Here is a 25,422-nt window from a genome sequence, read left to right as displayed (position 1 = left end):
CCAGGAGAGCTGGGGGTCTCCCTGCACCTTCCAGCCCCCTGCCCCACGTTAGTTCACATGTCACATTTCCAGGCTGTGTTATTCTTAAGTGCTGTAAATCTCTCACTATTATTCTCCCACTTGATATAGTGAGCTGTGTCATTTTGAAAGGAAATACAGAACAGTATATTAAAGAAATCATGGATCTCCTCATTCATGTTTAAAACAAATTTATTACAATGTAAGAAACCCTGAATAGCACGAATTTATTATAATGATTTAAGGCTCCTGGCACTTGAGTTAAAAATGTCTCTCAATAAATAACTTTCCCTTGAAAACACAGCAAATTAATATAGTTTACCATTTCCAAAGTTATATAAATCCAAGAGGCTTAAATCAACAGTACGCTGGATAAGATTACTATTGCTCAGCCAGAGACTGGTATTGCAGCTCAGAAGGACCGAAAAAGTAGTGAAAAAATGGATGGAATGGATGTTTTTTTTTTTTGGTCACCTTTCTCTCCCTTCCACCACCCTAGGCTATGTCTGTTCTGTGAAAGTCAGACTAATGTGAAAAGGATGACAGCAGCTGTGGCCTTTGCACACAGGTATCATTAAAACAGAGCGGCTACTCCACCACCAGACTCAACAAGCACCGCTCTGATATTTCCCCAAAGTGCCTCAAACAAACACAGCCCTGTTGCTTTCGGTAGCTGTGTTTTAATTTGACTGCAAGCCAGGAACTGGGATGTCTCCAGCTCGGCTGCCTCCAGCTCTGCTGCAGTCTCTCAAGTCCAGAGCAAACCTAAGGCTCTAAAAATCTGCTTGAACACTGGCCCTGGCCGAGGTGCAGGAATATCTGTGGCTGCCTGTCCCTCAGGGCTGGGTGCCACTGCACTGGGGCAGCAGGAAGGGAAGCAAAACCCCACAGGCGGCTGCAGCCGTCAGTGGGACTGGCAGGTTTCTGTCTGGCACAGAACTTGCTCCGAGAGCTGTCAGGGGAGCTCAGCAGCTGTTGGGGACAACAGCCTGTGCACATCTGTGTGTCCTGGAGAGCAGAGGTTTTGCTCAGCTGTGTGCACAGCTGGGTGCCAGCTCACAGAGAAAAATGCTCCCATTTGCTCCCTCCTCAGGGACCTTCCTACTGCACAGGCCACCCTGTGGGCAGCAGGAAAAGCTCAGCATCATCAGCTGAACAGCCAGAGAGCCCTTCCCAATCAGCCCTGCTCTCAGCAAGGTCTTCTATGGCTTTTGATTTTATGAAGGTCTAATTTTTTTCCCTTTACTTGTCATCATGTCATTTTTTCCCCACAACATGGCTGATGACTACTGTTTTAAACAGAGGACAGTACCAGTGACATTCTGACATTGCCAATACAGCCAGAGTACACCCACCTGAGCTTATCAACATGGGAAGTTAGGGCTGTTAAGAGGCAGATTGACAGCCTTGGTAAATTCAAATCCTCCGTATAGCAGACAACAAGGAGTTATTAGAAACAGACAAGGCTTTCAGGTCACCCAGTCCATCTCCCACCCCACCTTTTAATTGTCTCTCTCACCCAAGCTATAAATATCTGACTCTTCTCATCTTGTTTCCTCATTATGTCAATTCTAGCAGTCCCTGATCATTTTTATTACTCCTCACTGAAATCTCTCCAATCTGCCAGTAAACTCTCTGGTAATGAGATCCCTGTGCTAAAGGCACTAGTTCAAATAGAGGGGCACCAGCTCCACTGACAAGGAGCCATTTACTCTGCAATTCAGAGATGTCATCGCCTTCTCACCTGCAGCTCAAAAGTCTTCTCGTCTTTTTTTTTCTGCCTCGTGCTTTGTTCACTTGTCCCCTTCTAAGAGTTTGTGTTGTCTGGGTCTGCCCCACCCCATCAACCATGTGTCTGTCAGACTGTTTTCAAGGTGTCTGAGTTCACAGGTGCTGCACCTACACGTTCATGCATGCTCCATCCCAAATTGAATCCTACAATGTTTTTCTTTCTGCCTGGTATTTCTACTTCACATGATTCCTTCGTCCTCAACTCTTCTAAATTTAGCAGGGTCTCTTGGTTTCACTTACAGAATTTCTGCTTCAAGAAATAGGGCCGTGATCTGAAGTGCAACCAGACCAGGTACTGAGCCCAACACCTCCAAAAAAGGCTCCTGAAAGTGCCAAAATGGAAATGTTGTGCAGAATGAGGCCACGCTGTCACCATTTCACATCAACAGCACCTGAAACTCGGCATTCTGCTCTAGTGCAAACCCTTCAAGAAGCTTAAATAATAGAGAAAGTTCAGAAACAGGCCCCCCAAATCACCCAGGGGCTGGAAAGCAGACATTAGGGGACAAGCCATAAAGGATGCCATCTCGGCAAACAGAAGGCTGGACCAGGAGTTTATCACTGCCTTTAGGGTACTGTCTGACAACATGGGAACTTTGCAATCCTGCTTCCAAAGGCACAACAAAGTCCAGCAGGCTGGAAATTCAAGGTAGATAACCCCAGCCTCAAAATAGGGCAGTTTTGTTGTAGCAAGAATAATCAAATGCTGGAAGATTTTAACAGGGCGATTTTAAAATTTGAATTTAACTTCTTCGCAGTCAACCCTAACTCGAGAAAGAACCAGCTTTTGTGCCTGTGAATTCATCTTGTCCTTTCCTTCCTTATCAGGTCTAGCAGAAGAGAGTTCCCACGCTGTCCTTAATGCTCACGATACTCAACACTCTGTGTTTGGATAACTGCTTTAATCAAATCCATGCTTCAAGGTTTTAAGGTAATTGCCAGTAAGCAACCAGGAAAGATGACTTTTTCCAGCTTTTCACTCTCCTCTTGTCTGCAGAGAGGAGACCAGAAAGAATGAACTTACACTCCAAGACTAGTTACTGAATGCCATGAGTGAAAAGTCATTTTTCACGTACTCAGGATGACTCCCAAATTAAGGAAACTAAGAATTTATGGCTCTCACTGCAGCTCATGGGTTAGTTTGTCTGCTGGGACCATCTGTGCATCTCTCACCTCACATATGTTAGGGCTTCACCAGTCAGTGACATCTGAGTTTCTCCAGTTTAGCTCCCCAGTGCCTGAAATGACCCCTTCATGCCTCAAAATACATAAAGTCTGAGAGCTTCAGCTTCTGTTCCATGGGAATGACTGGCCCATATGCTTCTGCTCTTACAGATTGCAGTTGACAGACGAATTGTTGGTGGATACATCCAGCATGTTCTGCTATGGGCACTAATATAAGTCACAGCCCCTCTGAGATCACTTCACCAAGAGAATCTGATGCAGAGGGAGGAAAAGTGGTTACCCCAGAGCCGGGAAACAAAGCCAATTGCCCCACATTCCCATCCCCGTGCTGCAGTTGGGGTGCTGTTCCACCCCCTGTGAACTGTGGAGTCATCAAGCACCAAAACTGACCAGGACAGTTTCTTGCTCTTTTTTAGCTGAATTCTGCTTCCAAACACCAAGGATCACCATGAAAGCTCTGCTGCACAGCCATGCCACAGATGCTCAGGGTAGTTGTCTCTCATCTACATGGAGTCACAACATTGTAAAACATTTATTGTCATTGTGAGCAGACAAGCCTTCAAGTGATGCAGGGAGTGGGGCAGATATGGATCACAAGAGGCACTTTCCAGAGGAAAGCCACCCAGTCAGAGCAGACTTCACTGCTTCTGCTGGTTTAAATCACCTCATTCAATATTCTGTGTTGTCTTATGTAGCATGTAGTTATGTAAATTTATAAATCATACACTAATTAGCACACAATTTCATAAATTTAGTAACAGTGAAAAAGGAGGTTTCTAACTAACCAGGCTGTGCTCTCTCCCCCACAGATGGTGCAAATTCAAATACAGCCTGGAGGTCATATTTCAGAAAATCTCTGCTGCAACTTGTAGAGTTTAACCCCAGGCTCACGGGCACTTTCAAGGGATATCTCAGGCTCAATTTCTCTGAAGTGCAGCTGAGCCCTTTCCTCTTCTTCTTTAACACCAAACCTGCTCAGATCATTGGATCACTGCAAATTTTGTTTATTTCTCCCTTATTCAGATTCTTGCTACATCCAGTCTCACATTCTTCTGTCATCTTAAGTCACCATACATTGCTAGCAATTAATTCAGTCCATGCCCTGGGTTATACATGGGTTCTGCACTACGGTCCTCCCTGTGCTCTGGCCTCCCTGTCCAGCTTCTCTAGAGGGGAGCAATTAAGTTAGGTCAAGGTGATTTCCTTCTTTCCCTCATTTGCCAAGTATCCCTTGGACAGTAGCACCCCAAATGCAGGAATATGATCTGGAAAAGGGGTCTGGAGTCATAAAGCTGTAAGGGAACCTGTGCTTGAAGACATTTCTCACTCCAAGACATAAACACACAATTCTCCTTTATCTCTTTACTGTAGCTTAACAACACGTCCCTACCCTCTGGCTCACCTCCAAGTCACCTACACCTTTAGTCATCCTCTGGTACAGTTCTCTGCCTTGCATATTTGTCCTTTCTTGCCTTTACCTCCATCCTTTCTTCCTCACTCTTTAATTCCTCCTTTTTGTCCCGAAGCATGGTGCTGGCTCTTCCAATCTCTTCTCTTTTGTATTTTGAGACCTCTCCCCTACTTCTTGCGCCAGAGGAGGTCTTGCTCCTTCTCACAGCAAGACTTGTGTCCTGGAGAGGAAGAGGAGGCTTAAAATGAGCTCCTCATGTATCTTAGCAATTTGGAGACTCACAACATACATGATGTGATGATGTGGAAAGCGGAACACATTTTCAATGGCAGTACTGATGTCTGAGCTGGACAAAAACAACAAGATAAGCCAAATAAAAGTCTGGAAGGATAAATGAAACTCCCAGGTAATTTATTAGATTAAGACCTCACATACATATATAAATATGTGCTCAAGGCGGGATTCAACAGCAAGACTGGAGAGGCTAGACATGAGAAAGGCGTGATTACTACAGGTCCATGGTGTGCAAGGAGCACAAAAGCAACAACTACACAAACAGACATCAACTGTGTGTACAAACCTCTCAGGAAGGACAAAAACTGAAGGCGTGGGTGGGAAAAGTCATGTCACTCCACAAAGCCTCATGTAAAACACATCCAGATGTGTAGCTGGACAATATTCACTGGGAACACTCTGGACAAACAGTCCATGGCTGGATTAACTTCCCGCCAGCAGTTCCCAATATAGGAGCTTAAACTTAAAAGGACACTGTCAAGGATTGCTTTTGCTAGTTTAATTTTTGCATTTCCTCTACTGTTTTAGCAGATGGAAAACAATTCCCCTCCCAGTCCCAACTACTGATTTTGTCCTTTCCTATTTGACAATCATTGATTTTTTTTTCTAAGGCTATAAATGTTTTAATAACTTCAACTTTGTAGTGCCTCATGGCAAAATATCTTTGCTTGCACTGACTGCTAAACACTATTCCTAATGTACTGCTGATAACTAGAGCAAGAGCCAGCATTATAAAAAATGATTTTCCACAGGGTCTATGAAATTAATAGGTTTTGTTTCTTTGTCCACATCTCACAGAGAATTAAAGCATACAGGTCTTCACCCATCAGACATCTTAACCATCTTTATTCTAGAAATCTTTGCTTCATGAAGGTATGCCTCCCGTGTAGCTCTGACTGATGGCAGCACCTTGAGCATAGAGCCCACACACCTGACAACGTCCTTTCAAAAAGAGCTACAACCAAAATACAGATTCAAGTCAAAAATCACCTTCAGAACTACAAATTCTTATGGACAAAATGAATCATAAGGAGTCGTAAAGCAGTTAAACATTGGCATCTGCAAAAGAACCAAAGAACAGAATGCTCCCACATAGTGTTCTCGACTGGGTACACAAAGGCACCTTTCAAGAAATAGGCATGTATTTTTTGCTGTTTCGAAAGGTCAGTTAGCACTTATTAGAAAAGGCAATTAAAGTTTCAGTCAAAGTGGAAAAGAGAAGAGAAGCAATTGGACTGAAATCAGAGAACTGTTTCTTTATAAATGCCAAACCTTAACAAAAAACCCACTAACAAAACTAAAAAACTCCATAAAGAAACCCCAAACCCTCAGATCTATGTGACAGTCCTTTCTGCATGGTTATCCCCAGTCTTCCTGCTGGTCTTTGTGCATTTTTCTCTTCTTTCTCCTCCTTTTTCCTGACCTCTTCAAGCAGCAGACTACTCAGCCAGCAGAATAAGAAAACTTATTTCCCCATTCGCTATACCTGGGTCAGGGCACTGAATACATCTTTGGGGCTCTTAGCACAAACCTGAGCCTTCACAGGCTCAGGGGGTAGAACAAGCAGGACACTCAACAGCAGATGGACATATTCCAAAGAACTGTAATACTTAACTAAAAGCAGGACAGACCACACAGGGGCTTTCCACAGTAGTAATTTTCTGGTCCAGCAATGCTGCTTCCCTCCTTTAAACTCCTCCAAGCAGCTTTTAAAATTCAGCTGGGATGCGCAAAACCAGGATCACCTAACTGGTGATTAAGAACTGGGCCTGAGCGAAGCGGCCCAGAGTTAACCTGAGGTTTCTTCTTCCCCTTCATCCTCCTTCTGTTTCGTTGCCGTGAGAGCACAGTGCTGCCAGGGGCAGCTGCACCAACGCTCTTGTCGTGCTCCTGAGCCTTGTGAGCTCCTCGCAGAGCACCGATCATCGCACAGGAGGCAGCGTGAGGGAGGCAGGCAGCAGCCAGACCCCAAGGATCAGCACAGCAACTCCCTGCCATTAAGATAAGCAGGGTTGCCTAAAGAGACCGTCTGAATAGCGGTACTGGCCCAGGAAGCGGTGTTTGGGAGCAAATGGCCTAGAACTTGCCCGCGCTGGCTCAATTCTACCTTTCCCTCGCTGCAATTTTACTGTGCAAAATGAGTATTTTAGCCTCATATTTCTAGGAACACATGCCGGTGGCTACTGTTACAATAAAATATGAACACTGCATTGTGGAGAAAATGACCATTAATCCTGTAATCTGCAGTCATTTTTACCAATTCGGCACATTTCTTTAAATAACCAAGTACATGCAGTAGATGGAAGTGCATTTAAATAAACTGAAATAGATACAGCATGAATAATTAAAGCCGGCAGGAAAATGTGCTTTGCGAGCCGCTAGTGGAAATAATTACTGATTTGTCTTATTTACAAAGGAGCCTGGATACAGGATCAAAATAGTGCAAGTTAGTGAAAATGTCTTAAGACTGCTCTTATACTACAACTACTATGTATTTCATCTTGGAAAGTACATCAAATAGGTTTTGGACCTCTACAGTGTCTGACTCTGTTCTGCTATTTCAGGGTTAGGTTACCAAGCACATAAACTCTCTCAAATAGCACAGATTTAAAGAGGAATATAATTCAAACGGGTGCCTAGTACATCAACCTGCAACATCATCTATTAACATTATCAGACACTGTAGAGTTGAGCTTACGATATATCCCCTAAAAACTCACCACGTTAAATATCAGAATGTTGAAAAAAAAGTAGATAATAAAAATCAGTGAAAAAGTAATAAAGTGCTTGTACCTTTATAATATGCCAGGTTTTAAACAGACTTGTTTAATTAGAAAATAATCTACTTCGAACATGCTGGTTCTTGAATGTTAGGCAGTTCTTGCAAACTGCTTTAGAGCCAAAAAATCGATAATGAAATATACTTCCGATATGAGGCTGGCAAAACTGTGACTTCAATCTATTAGAAAATGTTGTAGATTAAAAAAAATTCTATTTTAAATTGATTACTTGGCACACGAAAGGTTTAGAAAAAAAAGTTAACGCTTTCTGATTGGCCTACCCCAACAATGTACTTGCATCATGATTACTAAATCCAAAATGAAACTGGATGATGATTAGCTGTGTTTTAGAAGAGGGAAAACAAGCAGTTGTCACTCAAATAATTTAAAAACTGGCTGTAGACCAACGAGTTGTGTCAAATGAAGAAAATCTCCTCGAGGAGCCGGCTCTCCTCCATCTCCTCTGCTCTGCTCCTGGAGCTGCCAGGGCTCTGGTACCAGGACGACGACGACAGCCTGCGGCTCGCACGGCGAGGCGTGTGCGCTTTGCTCCTGTCGTGAGATTCTCTGCTGGGGTGTCCCGGGGCAGATATCGGACTCATCGCTTCAACCAGGTCCAGAAGACAGGCTTCGTACCTACAGAGGCACACCAAGAACACAGAGCTCTATTAAGATCTCAGCACCGTGCAGGAATTGAATCCAGTCTTCCTGCTTCCATAAATCAGACTAGACCTGCATTGTCTGGTGGGGGCCACCAGCACAGAATGAATTTTGCTGTATGGGCTCCTGTCAGCAATGACAGCACAGAGGCAGTGGAAAAGAGGTGAGCAAACAATGGGTGCTCAGGTTATTTTAAGTTGTTTCATCAGCTTTTCCATTTGAGGTGTGCAATGTCGTAGTCGCACTCTGGAGACTGAACACAGACCTCAGAGATATGACAGCCAAACACACAGAATGGGTAAAAAGCAGACCCACAACAGTAATGGTAAAGCGACATGCTGCACCTTTTTTTTTTTTTTTTTTAATAGACCTCTACACTTGATTTAGTTTCCCAGGGATTTGAAAACAGCAGGAGACTTTATTACTATTGCCACAAACTGCATGTGCTTCCTGTAAATCTCTGTGTACTGTATGGAGTCTGACTGGTGGAAGCACTGAAGGAATAGGATCTAAGCAAGGCAATACAAAGACATCCAGAGAAAAGGCAAAGGTGTAAGCATTACTCAGGCTGTCCTTTAAGCGGGAGTACAGATGTGGGGGAAGGCTGCAAGCCAGCGTTATCTGCTAATGCACACTGAATAATGGCAGTTACTTCAGACAGAGATTTCCTATTAATATTCACACGAGACAAGACCTGATCTAAATACCAGCACAGGATTGATCATTACAATATATTTCCTCCTGTCCAATTTTAAATGTCTTAAACAATACCATTTCCACTGCTTCCCCAGGGAGGCTGTTCTCTGGTGATATCTAAGTGATAACTAAGAGTGATATCCAAGAGATAGCACTCCAGAGTTTTACCCAAAAGTCCCCTTTGTGCCATCCTGTTGTTAGCACTAACCTGCCTGATGTTCCCAACCCTGAAGTAACTCACATGTTCAAAGACTATCGTTCAGAGAACATTGAACAACTGAAAGTTGGTGCTGTGGATTGCACCCATAGGGTCCTTCTCTTGGAAGCAAAAAGAGTTAATTCATAGCACAAGAAAACACCTCAAGCTGTTTGCTGCTTTGAGAATATCCTCTGTTTTTCCTTTCATGACAACAGGAACCTGGACAGACTAAGCAAATAATACAGTTGGGGTAGGTCTGTCAACTCAGACGGGATGAAAAATTCTTAAGAACATTCACAACAGTTTACTGATGTGAAAGATTAGCAGCGGCCAAAGTACATCCCAAAGGCAGACCCCCTGCTTGTGCTGTCCAGCAGCCTCATGCAGGAGGTAAGAAGTTTTCCTTCCCTAAACTAGCCATGCCATGCAAAACACCCTTCATTATCTCCACCAGTGAGTGCTATGTCCCATCTATCATCAGGAAAACTGTCACAGAATCACAGAATCATTTAGGCTGGAAAAGACCTCCAAGATCATCGAGTCCAACCTGTGACCGATCACTGCCCTGGCAACCAGACCACGGCACTCTGTGCCATGTGCAGCAATTTCCTGAATGCCACCAGGGATGGTGACTCCACCACCTCCCTGGGTAGCCTGTTCCAAAGCCCGAGATGACAAACGCTTGTCCACGACAAGGTCACTCGCTGTTATGTCTGAGACACACAACTACTTCCTTGGCTCAAAGGAGTTAACAGTGGTACTCATGGTTCAATACTGGTGTTAATGGTGACCACTGAAGTTACTCCATAAATGCTTTTATTTCCTTCAATTCTTATTGTTTCTTCTAGTCTGATGGTCATCATTATTTCTAACACAGACCAGCTTGACATTACTCCTTCACAGGGCTCTCTCCTCTGTTTGACTACAGATTGGTTTTTTTTCCTTCAAATGTACTAGCTTGCATGTCAAAAAGCCAATTTGCAAATTTCTTTTTTTTAACATTTAAAGCTATGTGTCTTTCTATTACCTGTCTGTTTACATCACTCATAATTGCAAAAAATTAGTAACTCAAACAAAAAAAAACACCAACCAGCTAACCAACCAACCAACAACAAAAAACCAAAGAAACAACAACAAAACAAACCCACCAGCTTTTCTTTCAAATGGATCTTGTAAGCGGCTAAGCCTAAGCAAACGTCTTTCAGTTACCCCCGCCAAAAAGTTCAGAAGGACATGGAGTTTTGGGTAGTCAAACAAGACCATTTCAGAGGGGTCTGTAGTTTGTATTAGGATTCAGAAATACCCTTTAAAAAGCGAAGCTCCTTAAAGATATCTCCAACGTAAAATGGAATAAGCTGCACTGATAGTGAGAACTAGCACATAGATATATGAGACTTTTTACACAAAGTTTTGGACTAGAGTCTGTATAGATACAGACATATGCTTTGAACCCCCAAAGAAACCCAGTTAACACATACACTGGTTTCATTAGCCACACCTAAAACTTCTTTTTAGATTAATCTAGTCTAGCATACAAATGCTTATCTCCTCTGACGGTAGTGCTATCATAAAATTTCAATTTCTCCAGCAGCCACATTCAATCACAGATTAGGCAGGGGGAAACCAAACCATTTATAGCATTTATAGCAAACGTGCAGGCCCTAGATTTCAGCAGTACCTCCGAGTTCATTTCTTCTGCAGGTTTATCTAAGTTTTACAGCATTTCTGCTATCAGGAAGGCTAAATGATTTGGCAGATTACAAGTGCGGCAAATAGCAAAGATTATTTAAAAGACCAGGTGTTGTAAATCAGTCTATTTGACACCACAGTTATATATGCAATAAAGTGAATGAACTCTGCTAACAGAGCGCTATCTGATAAAGAGAATGCTCCTTGCAGGTATTTAGTGTTTAATCCCAGGATAATGGTTTGCCCTGGTTTGTCTAGGCAACATCAGACAGCATCTGGCTGGAGGCAACAAAGTAGACCTAGAATGGTTTGAAACTTGCAAAGACAATTTTTTCACCTTTTTTTTGGATCCTAATATTTAAGAGACACAGTCAGAATGCTCAAACCCTGTAATGAAACTTTCTCTAAAAAAGCAGGGTATGTATTCTTTGCATGACTTGAATAAATGCATAAGTAAAAACAGGCTTCGTGGTTATTATTATTATTAATGCAACACTTAATGGCTTCAGTGAAGTCAAAGCTGCAGAATCAGGCACTCAGGAATCAGAACACTTCAGACAGGGAAACTGATCTGGCAAACTTGGCTTATGGATGCTCTTTTAATGCAAACGAACAGCCAAGGGTCCCATTGTATTGTTCATCCTTCCCAAGGAGAAAAAATTCCCAAAAGTTCTGCAGAAGTACCAGCATTGTACATTAAGCCACATACAGAAATTCCTCACTTCTAGATGTTGAACCAAGCAAAAAAATGTCCCATCAGTGCTAGATTCTTACACTCATTTGCTTTGATGGGTTTTGCCCTCTCAACAGAAGGAAAATTACATGGCCAACTGTCCCTTTAAGGATGGTGATAATTCAGTCTGTTCTCACCTTTTTGGTACATTTGCCAGTGTACTGGAAAGAGCATCTCCGCAACAGACTGGAAAATTATCTTTTTTCTAAGTCTGGTCTGGTTTTGCCACTTCCCCCATGTATACTGTTTCATCTAACTTTCATGAGCTTGAAAGTCTGCATGTTTCATCATGGGAGAGGAAAATTTGTAAGGTCTACGAGTTTGGATTAGAACTCTAACTACTTAGACAGACAAAGTTTGGTGAAAGTAATCATCATAAAGTCTCCAAAAGCCATCGGGAGAGGGAACACAAAGAATTAGTGTACAAAGCAGGAGGCAGGCAGGGCCACATGCAAGAGGACAGAGATGAGAGTAGAGAGAAGAGACCAAGGTAAATTTGAAGCTCTCTTCCAATGAAGACATTTCACCTTTGCTTTTACTGTAGAACATAAAACTCCAAACACAGCTCAGAAAGCAGCACAGAGATGACCAAACTATCTGAGAGGTTTGGACCACTGGGATCAAGCTGGTAGAGCTGGGTCAGTGCAGAACTGTGACATGGGTGGCTAATTCCATCCTGGTCAGGCATTGCACAGTGCTGAGACAGGATTCCCTTAATCTCCTCTGCACTACTAACACATGCTGGAAATTTGGCTCCTCAGGCCCTAAAGCCCCTGTGGAAATTTTATTAGAAACTTTCAGTGCCAGCTCTTAATTAAATAAGTATCTAGTGGAGTTTGCAAATTCTTAATGTAAGGGAGTTTTGTAGTCTACCACTAAGGTAACAGGAAACATCATAAACCATTATGATTCAGAACAGATCATTAAACATTCACACTTTAAAAAGGAAAACAGTACAAAAATAAACACAAGATGGCACAAAGCCAAATCCTTCATTCCACAGCATTTTTCTTTCACTGCCTGTGCAGCAGGAGTACAGCTCTCTGAACATCTACAGGTGCATCTTGCTTTGTCCTGTGTTTCCAAATCAAAAGGGAAGGAAGACTCTCACATTTCTGTGACAAACACACGAATATGGCTGATGCTCTGGGAACCATAAGAACACTTATTTCCCAGGATGGTTGCTGAGAAATCACCTGAAACCACTTGGTATTCTTTCTAATAAAACCTATGGGGCAATCAGAGCTCAGAGAGTCCCACAGTGTACAGTACCTAAAAAATGGTCAAATTATGCAAGAGTGATGCACAGAACTCATAACTGTGCAGGATATTAGAAAGAACTGTGCTCTCGAAGGGAACCACTGAGCATCCTTGCCTCAATGGGCTGAACAATGATGCCTGTGTATTTATTTAGACATCTGGGATACACCACTGAATTTTTAATGTTTTTCTATTTCCCACTGCTAGTAAAATATATTATAATTCTTACACAATGTCCAATTTTTAAACTACACTAATGTATTTTCATATTGTGCAGTCCCATTTAACTAATAATATTATTTGTTCCTTCCTGAAAAAAAACCAGCACAACCTCAACAAGTTTGATATTTGGAGGAGCAGGAATTTCCCCATGAGGCAAGATAACTAAACTTATTAGAGTCATAAATACTCTGGCAGTAAGATATATGTATATTTCTTTAAACAAGAAGTGTCAGATATTACTTGATCACTATATTCAGAGATATCTTTTCATTTACAGTCTCTGAAAATTTATTCTTCGACCATAAATGTGTACAAAACACATGGAATGTCTTTTGCAAGGTGATGGCATTTCAACAAAGCATACTGGCAATACGGCTTTGGAGATTAGTAGCTGTATAGGCTTACTTTATTTAACTGTATATACCAGAGGAAATAAAAAGGTTTATTTTTATACTACTGCTTATATTTTCAACATAAAGTTCAAAGTGATTTACTAATGTTACATGAATTGCCTCTGAATTACGGTACAGTATTGTGCCTAAGTACAAAGCCTAACACTATTTTGTATTCATAAAACACTGCCTGCCCCTGAGCACTTTACAAATGCTAAATACAGCTAAAAACACATTCAAGGGGTAGGGAACAGGCCCATTTTACAGAAAATTAAACAGTTTATTGTTATGATAGAGCAAATATCGAATCCCCTGTTTGACTGAAACAAACAGGGCAAATAAATGCAGAGGAATAACAGATGCAGATAAGAAGTGGCCTCAGCAGTCAAAACTACCTGAAACCTGAAGACACCACACTAGAGATACAACCTCAGGTTATCTGGAAGAAACAGCTGTGATGATCGATCACCCATGCCCAAGTTAACCCAAGCTCTATGGGCAAAGGGAAGAACTCGACCCAAATTAAACAGTCCTAACCACTCTCTGACATCTTTATTCTTGCATCCACAGTTACTGCATAAGGGATGCTAGATGTATCTCCATGGCTTGTCCTTAAAAACATCCATATACCAACCCATTGCCCATAAATTTGACTAATTCCTTCTTCAGCCTGCAGCTTCCACAATGTCCTGTGACAGCCTGCTCAGGAAGTTCATTGTTATTGAAAGACAACATTTGTTTTTTTGTTTTAACCGCATCTTACTAGTGTTGTAAATGCTTTTTTAAGGATTGACTGCAGCTAGTCTCTCTTACCTGGTGGAATCTGGCAAAAAATTGTTCACCTTCAACTTACCCATCACCTTCACAATCCTGCAAGCCCTGATCATTTTCTCATTCAGTCTTTTCCTATCCAAAATCATAGCTTCTTAGTCTCTCCTTAAATGACAGCTGCTTCATCCTGCTGATCAAATTAGTTGTCCTGGGCACTTTTCCCAGCCTCCACTACATCTTTCTTGAGAAACAAAGGACCAACCAGAATCAAAATGTAGGTACACGACGATTTGTGTATCCTCTAGTTCTGTGAAGTTCTAGGAAACTTTGTACTCCAAAATCCTAACCACCTGCTCTGAGTTCAGTATCACGTAGCCATGATGTTGATAACTCTTTCCTAGCTAAATTATGGTTTTATTCACTGCCTTTTTTTTTATTTTCTTGCTGTTGAACATGCTCATTGGACCACGTGAAAAAATTTAGTATCACCCACAAATTTATTAGGTCACCCAGGAGATTTTCCTGTTCATTTATTACTCCAGCTCCCTGGTGAAGAATCAGCTCAGTGGGTTCCTGTGGGACCCTACTGCTGACTTTTCCTCATCATGAAAAATGAACATTAAGTCACTTTGCCTCCTATCATTTAATTGCCAGTAAATCCATAGAAAGACTTGTCCTCCAATCCTGCAGAAAGTTGATTTCTTTGACAACTTTTTGTGTGGAACCTTGGCAAAGTCCTTGTGAAAATCCAAACGCATAATGTTCACTGGATCAGGATCCAGAGGTCAGAGCTGACACCTCATACTCTTTATTCTCCCCTCCCTGTTCTATGAATATAATCCAGGTTTTAACCAGCATGCTATTTGGCCCAGGAAACTTGCGATGAATATGTCAATGAACATTAGAGGCTGAACTGGTAGGAAGAGAAGAGATAGAGAAGCTGCGATAGAGAAGCTGACTTTGCAGCCATTTCCTGAAAGGCCACAAGTCAAGATAGGGGACCCTGCCTTTCACATGTGAACTGCATCTTCAGTGACCAAAATACACCTGGGGGGGATATTCCCGTGTACTGAATGTCAAGACACCAAAACACAAAAAAAGGGACACAAAGAAGGGCAATTCTTGAGGCCAAAACATCACAAGAATGAACAAGATTTAAGTCAAGAATCAGAAAAAAGGGATTGTGATAGCCTGAGATTCCCATTTTACTTTCAGACAGGCTGGGACTCAGAGCAGGTATTTCACTGTGGGATACAGGAGGAGGCAAATTCAACAGTTCCTCATTGTATTTAAACCAACTCCAGGTGGGGACGTATTTCTCACCTGTAAGGGGTCTGCATTTTCCGAGAGCATCTCAAAGTTTCTTAATTCTTAAAGAAGATCAGACTGCAGAATATTTCAAAGCAATTAAAAAAATATCTGAGCCTTTTATTTAAAATATATCACACAACGTAAAACAGAATATATTTATACAGTGTCCTCAGCAAGAGCCTCCCGGAGTGCTGCAAAACCCACACCCACGTAACAGAGAGCTTATAGTATCAGAGACTTTTAGAGAGCTCTCCGAGGCAGAATTCACAGAATCATAACCTAGAGAAGGAAAAGACTTATTAGATCATCCAGCCCTCTCCCTGCTGACAGAACTGTTCCCTACAGTGTGCTTCCTCACATTTGTTGCTAACAATCAGCCTCTCTCTGCTCTCCTTGGGAAGCCATTGCACAGCTAAATATATCTCATGCTATCATTACCATTATTACTTATTTATGGGCCACAGTATAACCTAAAGGGCCTTGATCAGGATCAAGGGGACCAACTCTACTACCACTTGTAAGAGCAGTCCTCTCTCCAAAAGAGCACAGAGTCAAAATAGATAAGCCAAAGCCCAATGGGAAATATATAACATGCCATTAAGGAGAACAGAATAGTATGGGAAGTGCCACAAATGTTCCATGAATTTTTGCTTCAGAGTTTGGTAGGAGGAAAAGGTATGTGTCATGAATAAAAACATGTTTCTGATAGTCAGGTAGTGATAAATAAAGCGGATTTTCTTCCTCCTAGCTTCACCCTATTAGTTGTGGCTAAAGATCTGGCATGGTATTGAGAAATTTGTCTTCTTTTTTGGTGCAAATACGCCTTAAGTATTTGAACAATATTACATTTCTCTGTTCTGCTCCAGTTTCAGTCAACATTTATCTGAGCCACACGTATTTTAATCTTCTCTCATAAATCAATACCTCTAGCATAGCAACAGATTTTGCCACTCTCCTTCCATCTTTGACATTTTTTTTCCAGTAAGCAATCACCCAGAAATAAGTACCATATCCCCTGGAGGGATTACACTGAAACAGAGAGGAGATCAGCTCCCTCCAGCACTCACGCAATGCTTCTCTGTGCACACTCAGCCTTTCTGCTGCTGCTTCCTTGCTCCACAGGTCCCTCTCTTATGTGTATGTGATGCAGAGCAGTGTATCAACACATCACTGTGTGCTGCAAGACCTACAGCACTGATGAATTCAATGCCTTGTTTTCTGGGGTTACTCACTAAATCTTGTGGAAAACAGCATCAGAGATTACAGCCTTTGCACAGGAGGATTTGGAGAGAGGCAGCAGAATTGAGTAACAGCATCACACCTTTGCTAACCAAAATATGTTGTGCTTGGCAGTGTTAAGGGACAAGCCTCCCTCCCCAGCGTGATAAACAGCAGTAAAGAGTTAAAGATGACTTGGTTTTGAAAGGGGCTGAGCACTGCTGCTTTGCCCCTGGCCCTTTGCATACCAAGCAGAGCCAGTGCACTAAAGGACACCAGGTCCAGCAACAGCATCTCGGAAAACTTGAGCCCTAAGGCAGGGCTGATAAAGATATTTTTCTTCCCCAGCTTTCGCCCTCGCTTCACCTGTGATCGCATCCAGCTGTCTGTCATTACCAAAATAAGAGTTACTGCTGCTCTCATTCCTCCTTGCTGTACAAACAGGCCATTCTCACTTACCTGCTGGTCAGAGACCAACAACCTGCTCTCCTCACCTTTCCACACTCCCATCTCAATGCTCCCAGTCTTTATTTATCCTACCTCTTTGCTCCTGGTACTCAGCCTTTTCTATTATTTCCTCACTGGACTTTCACTCATACCCTGCTAGCCTGTTACCAACCTGCCAAACACAATTCAAAGGGCTTCTTCATTGTTTTTGTCTCTGTGTGTTTTTAGTAGCTAAATCATAAATAAATAAATAAATAAACCCCAAGAACAAGAAACACCAGAGATCATTTCTTTTAAGGTATGGCTGCAGGCTGCAGCTGAATTGGCATAACTGAGCTTGTAATAATTCTGGAGAGGGGAGGGTGAACAAAGACATGAGTGCTGGGAAGTAAAGAAACCTTTTAAATCAGATCTGCCACTGACAGAAGAATAATTTAGAATGAAGTTTTTGTATAAAAGAGAGAAATTACAGAACCATGGAACTACCATGGAGTTTAACAACCACCTTCTGCAATCACTCTGTTTGTATTGTCCTTCTCTCCCCTCCCACACACCCGTTTCTCTCTCATCAAGTCTGAAAGCTCTTCAGATCAGAAAATGAACCTCGGTATATGTACAGCACCTGGGGCCCTGATTCTGCTATGATATTACATAATAACTTTGCACTTCAGAGCACGCTTAGCTTTTATTCCCTTTAAGCACTCTGTCATCACAGCATATCTTCAGTAAGATCTTCACCCTTTATTGTTCTGGGCCAAAACTAAGCTGTCATCATCTTTTCTGCCATACCTCATCCCCCTACATCTCCTGCCTTAACAGCCTTTTTTCTCAATTTTTTCCTCTTACAAGTTTGTCCCCAAGCACCTTTCCCCTCAAAGCAAACTCTAATTCAATGAATCATCTTAAAAATTGTGCTTTTTCTTTTATAATGTACTAAAGCCTCTGACAAAGGGTTGCATATGTAAGCCATGGTGCAACTCTGCACTTCCTCTCTGCTGGTCTTGGTGTTGCTTTTAAGTTTTGATTTCTTTTCCATGTTTCATCTCTTCTTCCCAGCATGCTTTCAGCAAAGTTGGGATTACCTTATACCCTAGAATGCTGTGGGTATTAAGTAAGTACAAAATAATTTTAAGAGGCATGGCTTAGGGGGAAAAGAACCCCACCACACATAGCTTGCAAAGTCTATAACCATTTACATGGATTAGCAACCTGTCTTTTTCACAAGCTCAGTCCAAAGTCCCAGCCTGCCAGCTAATAAATCAACTTTTTGCTTCAGTCGTACAGTCACAGGGAGATCTGCATAGTTTTAGGTCAAGCACTTATAACCATTTTATGATTCCAAAGTTTCTTACCTTGTCATTTAGTTACTGAACTGTGAGCTTTCATTGACTTTCTAACCACTGTGGCAAGAACTGCAACTAGCTGTGCAAGATTTAAAACCTCATTGAGCAGAGGAGCAAGATCAGGCTGCAGTGGTTTTAAGTATATATTGGGGTGGAATCATGACCCTATGGAAGCCAATGGAAGTTCTGCCACCACTTCACTGGGGTTGGCTTTCTTCCCTGCCTGCTACCATTTGTTGTATTGGGGTGTATAGGGGTGCAAGATTCTACACCCTGGAAATAAGATGCCTCAGTGAATGCTTGGAAATAGTTTATTTTACCATTCTATTTTCTGGGTTTTTTTCTCTCTCTATCCCGGTAAAATATGTTACAGTCAATTGCTGTACCTAAACAGCAACTCTTCTTGTGGATCTGCATGATTCTTCCTATCCTGCTTGTCAGCTTAATTTCTTCTGCTGTGGCATGGAGTGTGTAATAGCAAATCTAGCACTCAGATTCTTCTGTTTCTTAATTATCTCTGCCCTGTCAGCTATATCAGTGAAAACAAGTTGCCATTTGACAACTCAGATACAAGTAAACATCAAGTTGTGATAATATAGGGTCCTATGTTACCGTCATTATGGAAAAAGCTGTTTCAGGGAGGCTTAAAAAATTAAATAAGCCCAGCACTTCTAAATGGCCAAAAACCTGAAAATATCTGAATTGTTCTTCAATATCTTAATCATTCCATAGAATCATGATCTTGTATAATGGCCACTTTAAATGAAACGTTTGCTGCTCTGCACAATTGCCACTTCCTTCTAATTGTGAATTAAAGCATAATTTAGGGTGGCTCTATGCCAAACACGACTAGAAAAATTTAGACACTAACTCTGGTTGAAATAGGGGGGGGGAAAGCAGTTAGATTTCTTTAAGTAATAGAAAATCACTCACCAAGTTGTACTTTAAAACAAAACACTAGAGCTTGAAGTTGACAAACTGACTTGAATTAAACCACACAAAAAAGTGCTTGCGCTGTAAATCTTACAGGGCAAAAGTGATGGTAGGTTATCATTCTGTTTATTAGCATGCACTTTGGAGAGTTCAGGGCAAGTATGGATACGCATTCGTTCCATTTTATGCCACACATTACTGAAAACACATTCCCCATAAATAATTCATAAGTGCATTGTCTGAAATTTCAGATTCCAAAAATACAACACAGTTTTCAACTTTATGGTTGCTTAGTCTTCAAAACAGAAATAGACAATTGGATGGATGGACTTAGCAAACCTGATAAGAACCCATCAGTCAGAATTACACTCCAGAGGTAAATGCAAACATCTCCCAGCTCCTGATCCCTGGAAGCAAGGCCATGGTGATAGACCCTGTGCTTGTGCTAGCAGTTCCTTGGTGGGAACAGGGAGAAAAAGAGAAAGGGTAGAAGTAACTAAGTAGTGAGTATGGTGAAGAGCTACTAACACGTTGAAACCGTGTAGAAATCCAGAGGAATTTAAGGTACAGCAACAGTCAAAATACAGATACTAGACATACTTTGCTTTGCTAAAAGCCCATTTTTCTGGCCAGACTACACTACAAACTTGAGCTCTGCTTGTTGCTCTCAGCTTTCAATTGGTATCAGTTTGTTAATGACACAGTAACTTTATGCCAGCTATGCTAACATAAGAGAGGCAAATAGGATGCAATTCATCTGAAGTCTAATTCCTGCAGGGAGCAGAGCGACCACAACACCCACTGAAGAAACTGAAGTATGCTTCACAGGCTAGCGTGCTTAAGGTTTATATGCACTGTGATTCTGTATCTTGCTGACATTATATTTGTAGCTTATGCTCAGTTGCTTCTGTTTTCTTCATACTGTGCTCAGAAGCCTGACATCAGATAGCAACTGCTTCTCAGCCAGATTTGCATTCACTTGCTCTGTTCTACTCACCTCCCAGTGACAGGCACACACAATTTTGGGTACCTTATCTAGAGAAACCTTTGGTGCCCAGCTCCTAAGAGAACAGCCCATAATCTCCCTATGCACCAGCTCTTTATCTGAACCCACTCCCTCCAATTTGCTTGAGAACAAACATTGCAACTGAGCTCACTGGCATCCCAACATGTTGATTGCTTGGGTGCAGATGATATGTGAAAAAACAATGCACTAATAAAAATTGTATTCCAGTATCCAACTGCTGTAAAACTTCCTACTTGGCGCTCCAATATGGAAAGGTTGGGACTATCTGTCACTCCGTTCATTTCCAGGTGTGCTGAACTCTCTGGGGTAATCTTTAAATCAGCTGAGATTTCATACATCAAAGATGAGGATACATAATTCAAGAGGAGCCACTGAGATAAAACAGTAGCTGTAAAAATTACGACATGTTGGTGGTGCCTGGTTTAGCATGTCAAAGAGGGGCTTGCACACAGCTGGCACCAGAGCAGGTTGTGTGGCAAAGCAGGTAGAGTCCTCGTAAGCTTCACAGGAATACAGGCACAGAACAGGTCTGACACTGTGCAAGTACCAGGTTGTAAGGCACCCTACAGAAAAAAACAGCAGTAAGGCTCAGAGTGAGAGGTGCTCAGGCCTGGTGTCCCTTGGCTGCAGTCACTGCACGCTAACAACCTCTTTCAAAAACTTTACACAGGTGGTAGGTGTCCCACTGAGATAAATTACCTACTTTCAGCTGCTGAACAGATGGGCAGGGAAGTGAAATTTTAGTTTGTTCATTCCCAGCAGTAACTAGCAAAGATGATCTCGACCGCTGCAGGATTACTTTTCGATAACCACACACCTGCGGACAGTCATGATTCTGTTAGAAACTACATAAGGTCATTAATAGGCTACGAAACAAGGCAGGGTATTTAACAGCTCAAGAAACTAAGCCTCCTACTCTCATATTCTTCAGAATATAGACTGAGAGACATAGACTGAGAGAGGCCAGAAAGTGTGCAGAGGGGGACCTCAGCAGGCAGGAGAAATGGGTCCACAAGAATCTCACAACATGCAACAAGAGGAAACTTCAGGTCTTGAACTTGGAGAAAAATAACTGGAGGCACCAGCATGTGCCAGATTTGACTGCTCCAAACAGGGACTTGGAGGGTGCCTTCCAACTCCGCTACTCTGTGAGTTCGTAGTGAAGTACTGTTCTTCATCAACACAGACAAAAGAGCAAGGACTGACTATCAAGGACTGGGCACTGACCTACCCCTGCAATACGGGCATAGTACAATCAAGGAAGCTTAAAATACCAATGCCTGCAAACCAGGAAGCTCCAAAAACCAATCCAAACATAAACAAAGGAGTTTCTAGCCAGAAAAGTTTGCAACTCATTAAAACCAGGATTATTGGATTATTGATATATTTAAACAAGGGTTTTCCCTCCCTTTCCCATATACTTCACCAAATCACTTGCATCTGTTCTTATATGAACTTATCATAGTGTAGCCCAAAACCCCATACAAGTTTTTCTTCTTTAATAAAATGATCAGAGACACACTGTAAAAAACTTAGGAAAAATAGTTTTAGTATTTAAGCTTGCAAATATTTTCCTGGCAGAAATCCCAAGCTTTACAGCAAGAGCTCACGAAAGAAATAGAACTTAAAAAAAAACCCAAAAAACAAACAAAAAACCCCCCCAACCAACCAAAAAAACCCCCCCAAAAAATATGCTACAAAATGAATGTGACCCAGGGACTTACCCTTCTATGCAACAACACGATCAGAGTGCACAGAGACAGTGAAGTCCACAGGGCGTGAAATTAAAATTTTCACACAGATACAATGAAGTAATGATACAATGTTACAACCTTGGCACAAAAATCTTCTGGTTTGAGTAAAGTCAATGTCATGTGATGTTACGGTTTGTGCACTGGTAGAAACGGTCTGCTGCTAAAAAGTTCTTAACAAAACAGAAGGAGAGAGAGCAAGAAAAATGTACAGATAATTACAATAGGCCTGTACATTCTCGTGATCTAGACACCCCTTAAGATGCTCATCAGAGTTGTATCTAGCTGTCACTGCAAGCTGAGTTAAGAAAACAGGCTTTTCTTTCATGCCTGGAAATCTAGATGCTGAGAGGCCATTAGGAGATATGAAAAAGACTGAAAGAGATTTGAACTTGGCAAGGGAAGGGGAGGGAGAGGACAACTCTCTTATGGGGTCGGTTTGTTGCCTACAAACGAGGCAGATATACAGGTTCAAAATTCCAAGCATATGGGTAAGAACAGGGATGCACAGAGCAATTAACAGAGTCAAGCAGAAGCTGGGATGAGCAGCAGCTGGAGCCCTGTTAAAGTCCTTCTAGGAATTGCTTCACCTGTTACAGTAAAAAGAAAAGGCACTGCTGGAAGAATATAGGCTCCTCAGCAAGGACAAGGTCATTGGAACAAGAGAGGAGCTTTAAAAATTCTGGGCAGAACTTGGGACAGGGGCAAAGACACTTAAAAGGCTGTGCCACATCAGACTGGAGACTTGCAAAGCCAGTTACAAACAGCACCCTTTGTACTACAGATACACCGATGCAGTGCCACAGGGAATTAACAAATAGTCTGCATGAAGCACGAAGCTTCTTGTTTCTAAGAGTATGAAAAAGTCTGCAAACTCATAAATCATAAAGCTGCTTGTATATTATGATGTCTCACAGGTACCTAACAGATTGAAGGACCTACACGTATTCTACAAAATATATTTAGAGGTTTGAAGTATGGGGGGAAAAAAAGAAATTCAAAAATCAAAATTCAGTCCTACCACTCATCTCAAACCACAATTTTGTGATCACAGGCACAGAAGTTAACTCATGTAAGAACTACTGGTAACGCGTTTCCAGTAACCCTTCTGGAAATGTAACAGAAAAAGTCAGCCTAACAGTGCAAAGGTCATTTTTTACAAGACATGTTTCTCATCCTACTGATCCAAGACAGTACACACAGAGAAACATACAGCCAAATGTGACTTAATAAAAACTTCAAGTTTTCAGCTTATTAATTTTTTTTTTAAATTTTTCTCATTTCATTCCAGTGATTTCATTAGGTTAGCCTTCTTCATCTTTATTAAAAAATAATCAGAACTGAAATGTTTCAATAAACCCAATTTCTGTTTTAAGTAGTAAAAGATGATTCAACGCAGATGAAGCAAAAACGAAAGTTAAAAGTACAATGGCATTAGAGGCTTTGAGAATATCTTTTAAAAGCTGTTAAATACATAAATTATATATTAGTTCTCTAGAATGTCTTTGGTTGTTTTTTACAGAGAAAAAAAAAGAACTGTAACAGCAATTTTTTTCACAGAATCACAGAATAGTTTGGGTCAGAAGGGACTTTTAAAGGTCATCCAGTCCAACTCCCCGCAATAAGCAGGGACATCTTCAACTATATCATTTTTACCATGTTCTCCAGCAGTATGTAACAAAGCAAAACACTTTGAAACTCACGGGTGGGAAGAACCAAAGGTGAAAAACAACACTTGAGGCACCACTATTAAAACAGGCAGAGCAAACTTAGTACAGGGCAGAAAAAGGATACAAATTATTTTCAGTAAAAGGTTTATTTTTCCATCATGTTTCAAAATTATTTCCCTCCCAACCCATTCAGACTAAAAGAAATAACATCACTTCCCCCCACCCCCTAACGGGCCATAAACTGAGCACCATCCCAGACCAAAATTAACATACATGGCCCCAAATTACCACGGAGCTAGAAGCACTATTAAAAATTTAATTTTTAAATATAAGCAGTATCTACAACTAAATAAATGGTAAAAAACTCACCAAGATACTGTTTTCCTTTAAGATTATCTAAATGTTGAAGAGAGCGCTTTAGTGCTCTAGCCACAGCCCACCACAAAGCCAAACCTAACAACGGTCAATAGTATGTGTTTTTGAAAAGGAAATGTGGCCTTGGAAGAGAAAAGTCATACCTACAGTAAAAATGGGTGCACTCAGCTTGCACAAAGATCTGTAACCAGAGACTACAGCACCTGTTTTCTTCAAATCTCTATTAGAATGCTAGAAGGTATGCTACATGATTCAGGGTTCCCCAAAGTAATGCTGGGAAGCCTAAAAAAATAAAAACGCATTTAGTTCAAGAGTTCAAAGTTCAATATTCTTTATACTGAAACACCACCATGACTTTCCCTACACAAATGTGGAAGATACCTTGGTTCTTTCATTACCTTACCCAGGGAAAAAAGTCAGGGCCCAAATTGTTATTATGTCCTATCTAACTAATGACAGAAATGTAACATGGTAAGATCGAGATGCAAACCCAGATACTGGGTTTGTCCCAATCAGATATGTCCTAACAAGGATGTTAAGAGATGACAGTTACTTAAAAATAGATTGCTATTGAAAAACCATTATTATAATCCATATATTAAGGAAGACTTCAGCTGTGGAAGTCAGAGAAAACTACAGTGTCAGTCTTGGAGTATGTGGAGTTAAGAACACAATAATGAAAAGAGGTCAGGATATGAACTCTTTGTGTTACATGCTCTGAATATGCCATCTCACAATTCTGTTTGATGGCCACCAGTTTCTCCAGTAGACAAGACAATAAAGAATTGTTCCATATTCATTTTCCACAGGTCACTTTTGATTTTATGAACTTCCAGGAATATCCTAAACTTAGCCCCCTCTTTTCCAAGCTGAAGAGTCCTTGTCTCTTGTGCTGTTCATTCCACAAAATGCCTCACACATCAGGAGCAGCCCATTGCACTGCTCAGATGTGACAACCGATACAGTACGTACTGTTGAGCAAAAAGTTGCTACAGCAGCCTTTCACTTCACAAGTGGAAACAATATAAAAATAAGAAAGCCTGTTAAAAGTAACAGTCATGCTAGGGCTCTGAAAATGAAGATTCAACCTATTGAGAAACACTTCAGAAGGATTAAATGGAGTCATATCAGTTTAAGTGGAACAGTAAACTGTTATGCCCAGTCAGGTAAAAATAAAGAAAATGTAATGAACAAACTGATAGACCAAGGGGGGGGCACCAAAAGCCCCAACAAGATAAAAACACAA

General features: G+C 41.4%; 1 protein-coding gene across 1 annotated transcript in view; it reads right to left on the bottom strand.

Moving 5' to 3' along the window:
- Positions 1–192: 192 nt before the first annotated feature.
- Positions 193–25,422, bottom strand: part of KIAA1328 (KIAA1328 ortholog) — a 175,571-nt gene continuing 150,341 nt past the window's right edge. The window contains exon 11 of the mRNA XM_050329208.1: positions 193–8,115. Within this exon, the coding sequence (XP_050185165.1) occupies positions 7,896–8,115 (220 nt within the window). The 3' untranslated portion in view covers positions 193–7,895. The remainder of the gene's footprint in view (positions 8,116–25,422) is intronic.

The sequence above is a fragment of the Myiozetetes cayanensis genome, unplaced genomic scaffold, assembly GCF_022539395.1.
Source record: "Myiozetetes cayanensis isolate MyiCay16 unplaced genomic scaffold, myiCay2020 scf4, whole genome shotgun sequence".
NCBI lineage: Eukaryota > Metazoa > Chordata > Aves > Passeriformes > Tyrannidae > Myiozetetes > Myiozetetes cayanensis.
The sequence above is the reverse complement of the archived record's forward strand: the minus strand, read 5'-3'. Positions and strand labels throughout refer to the sequence as shown.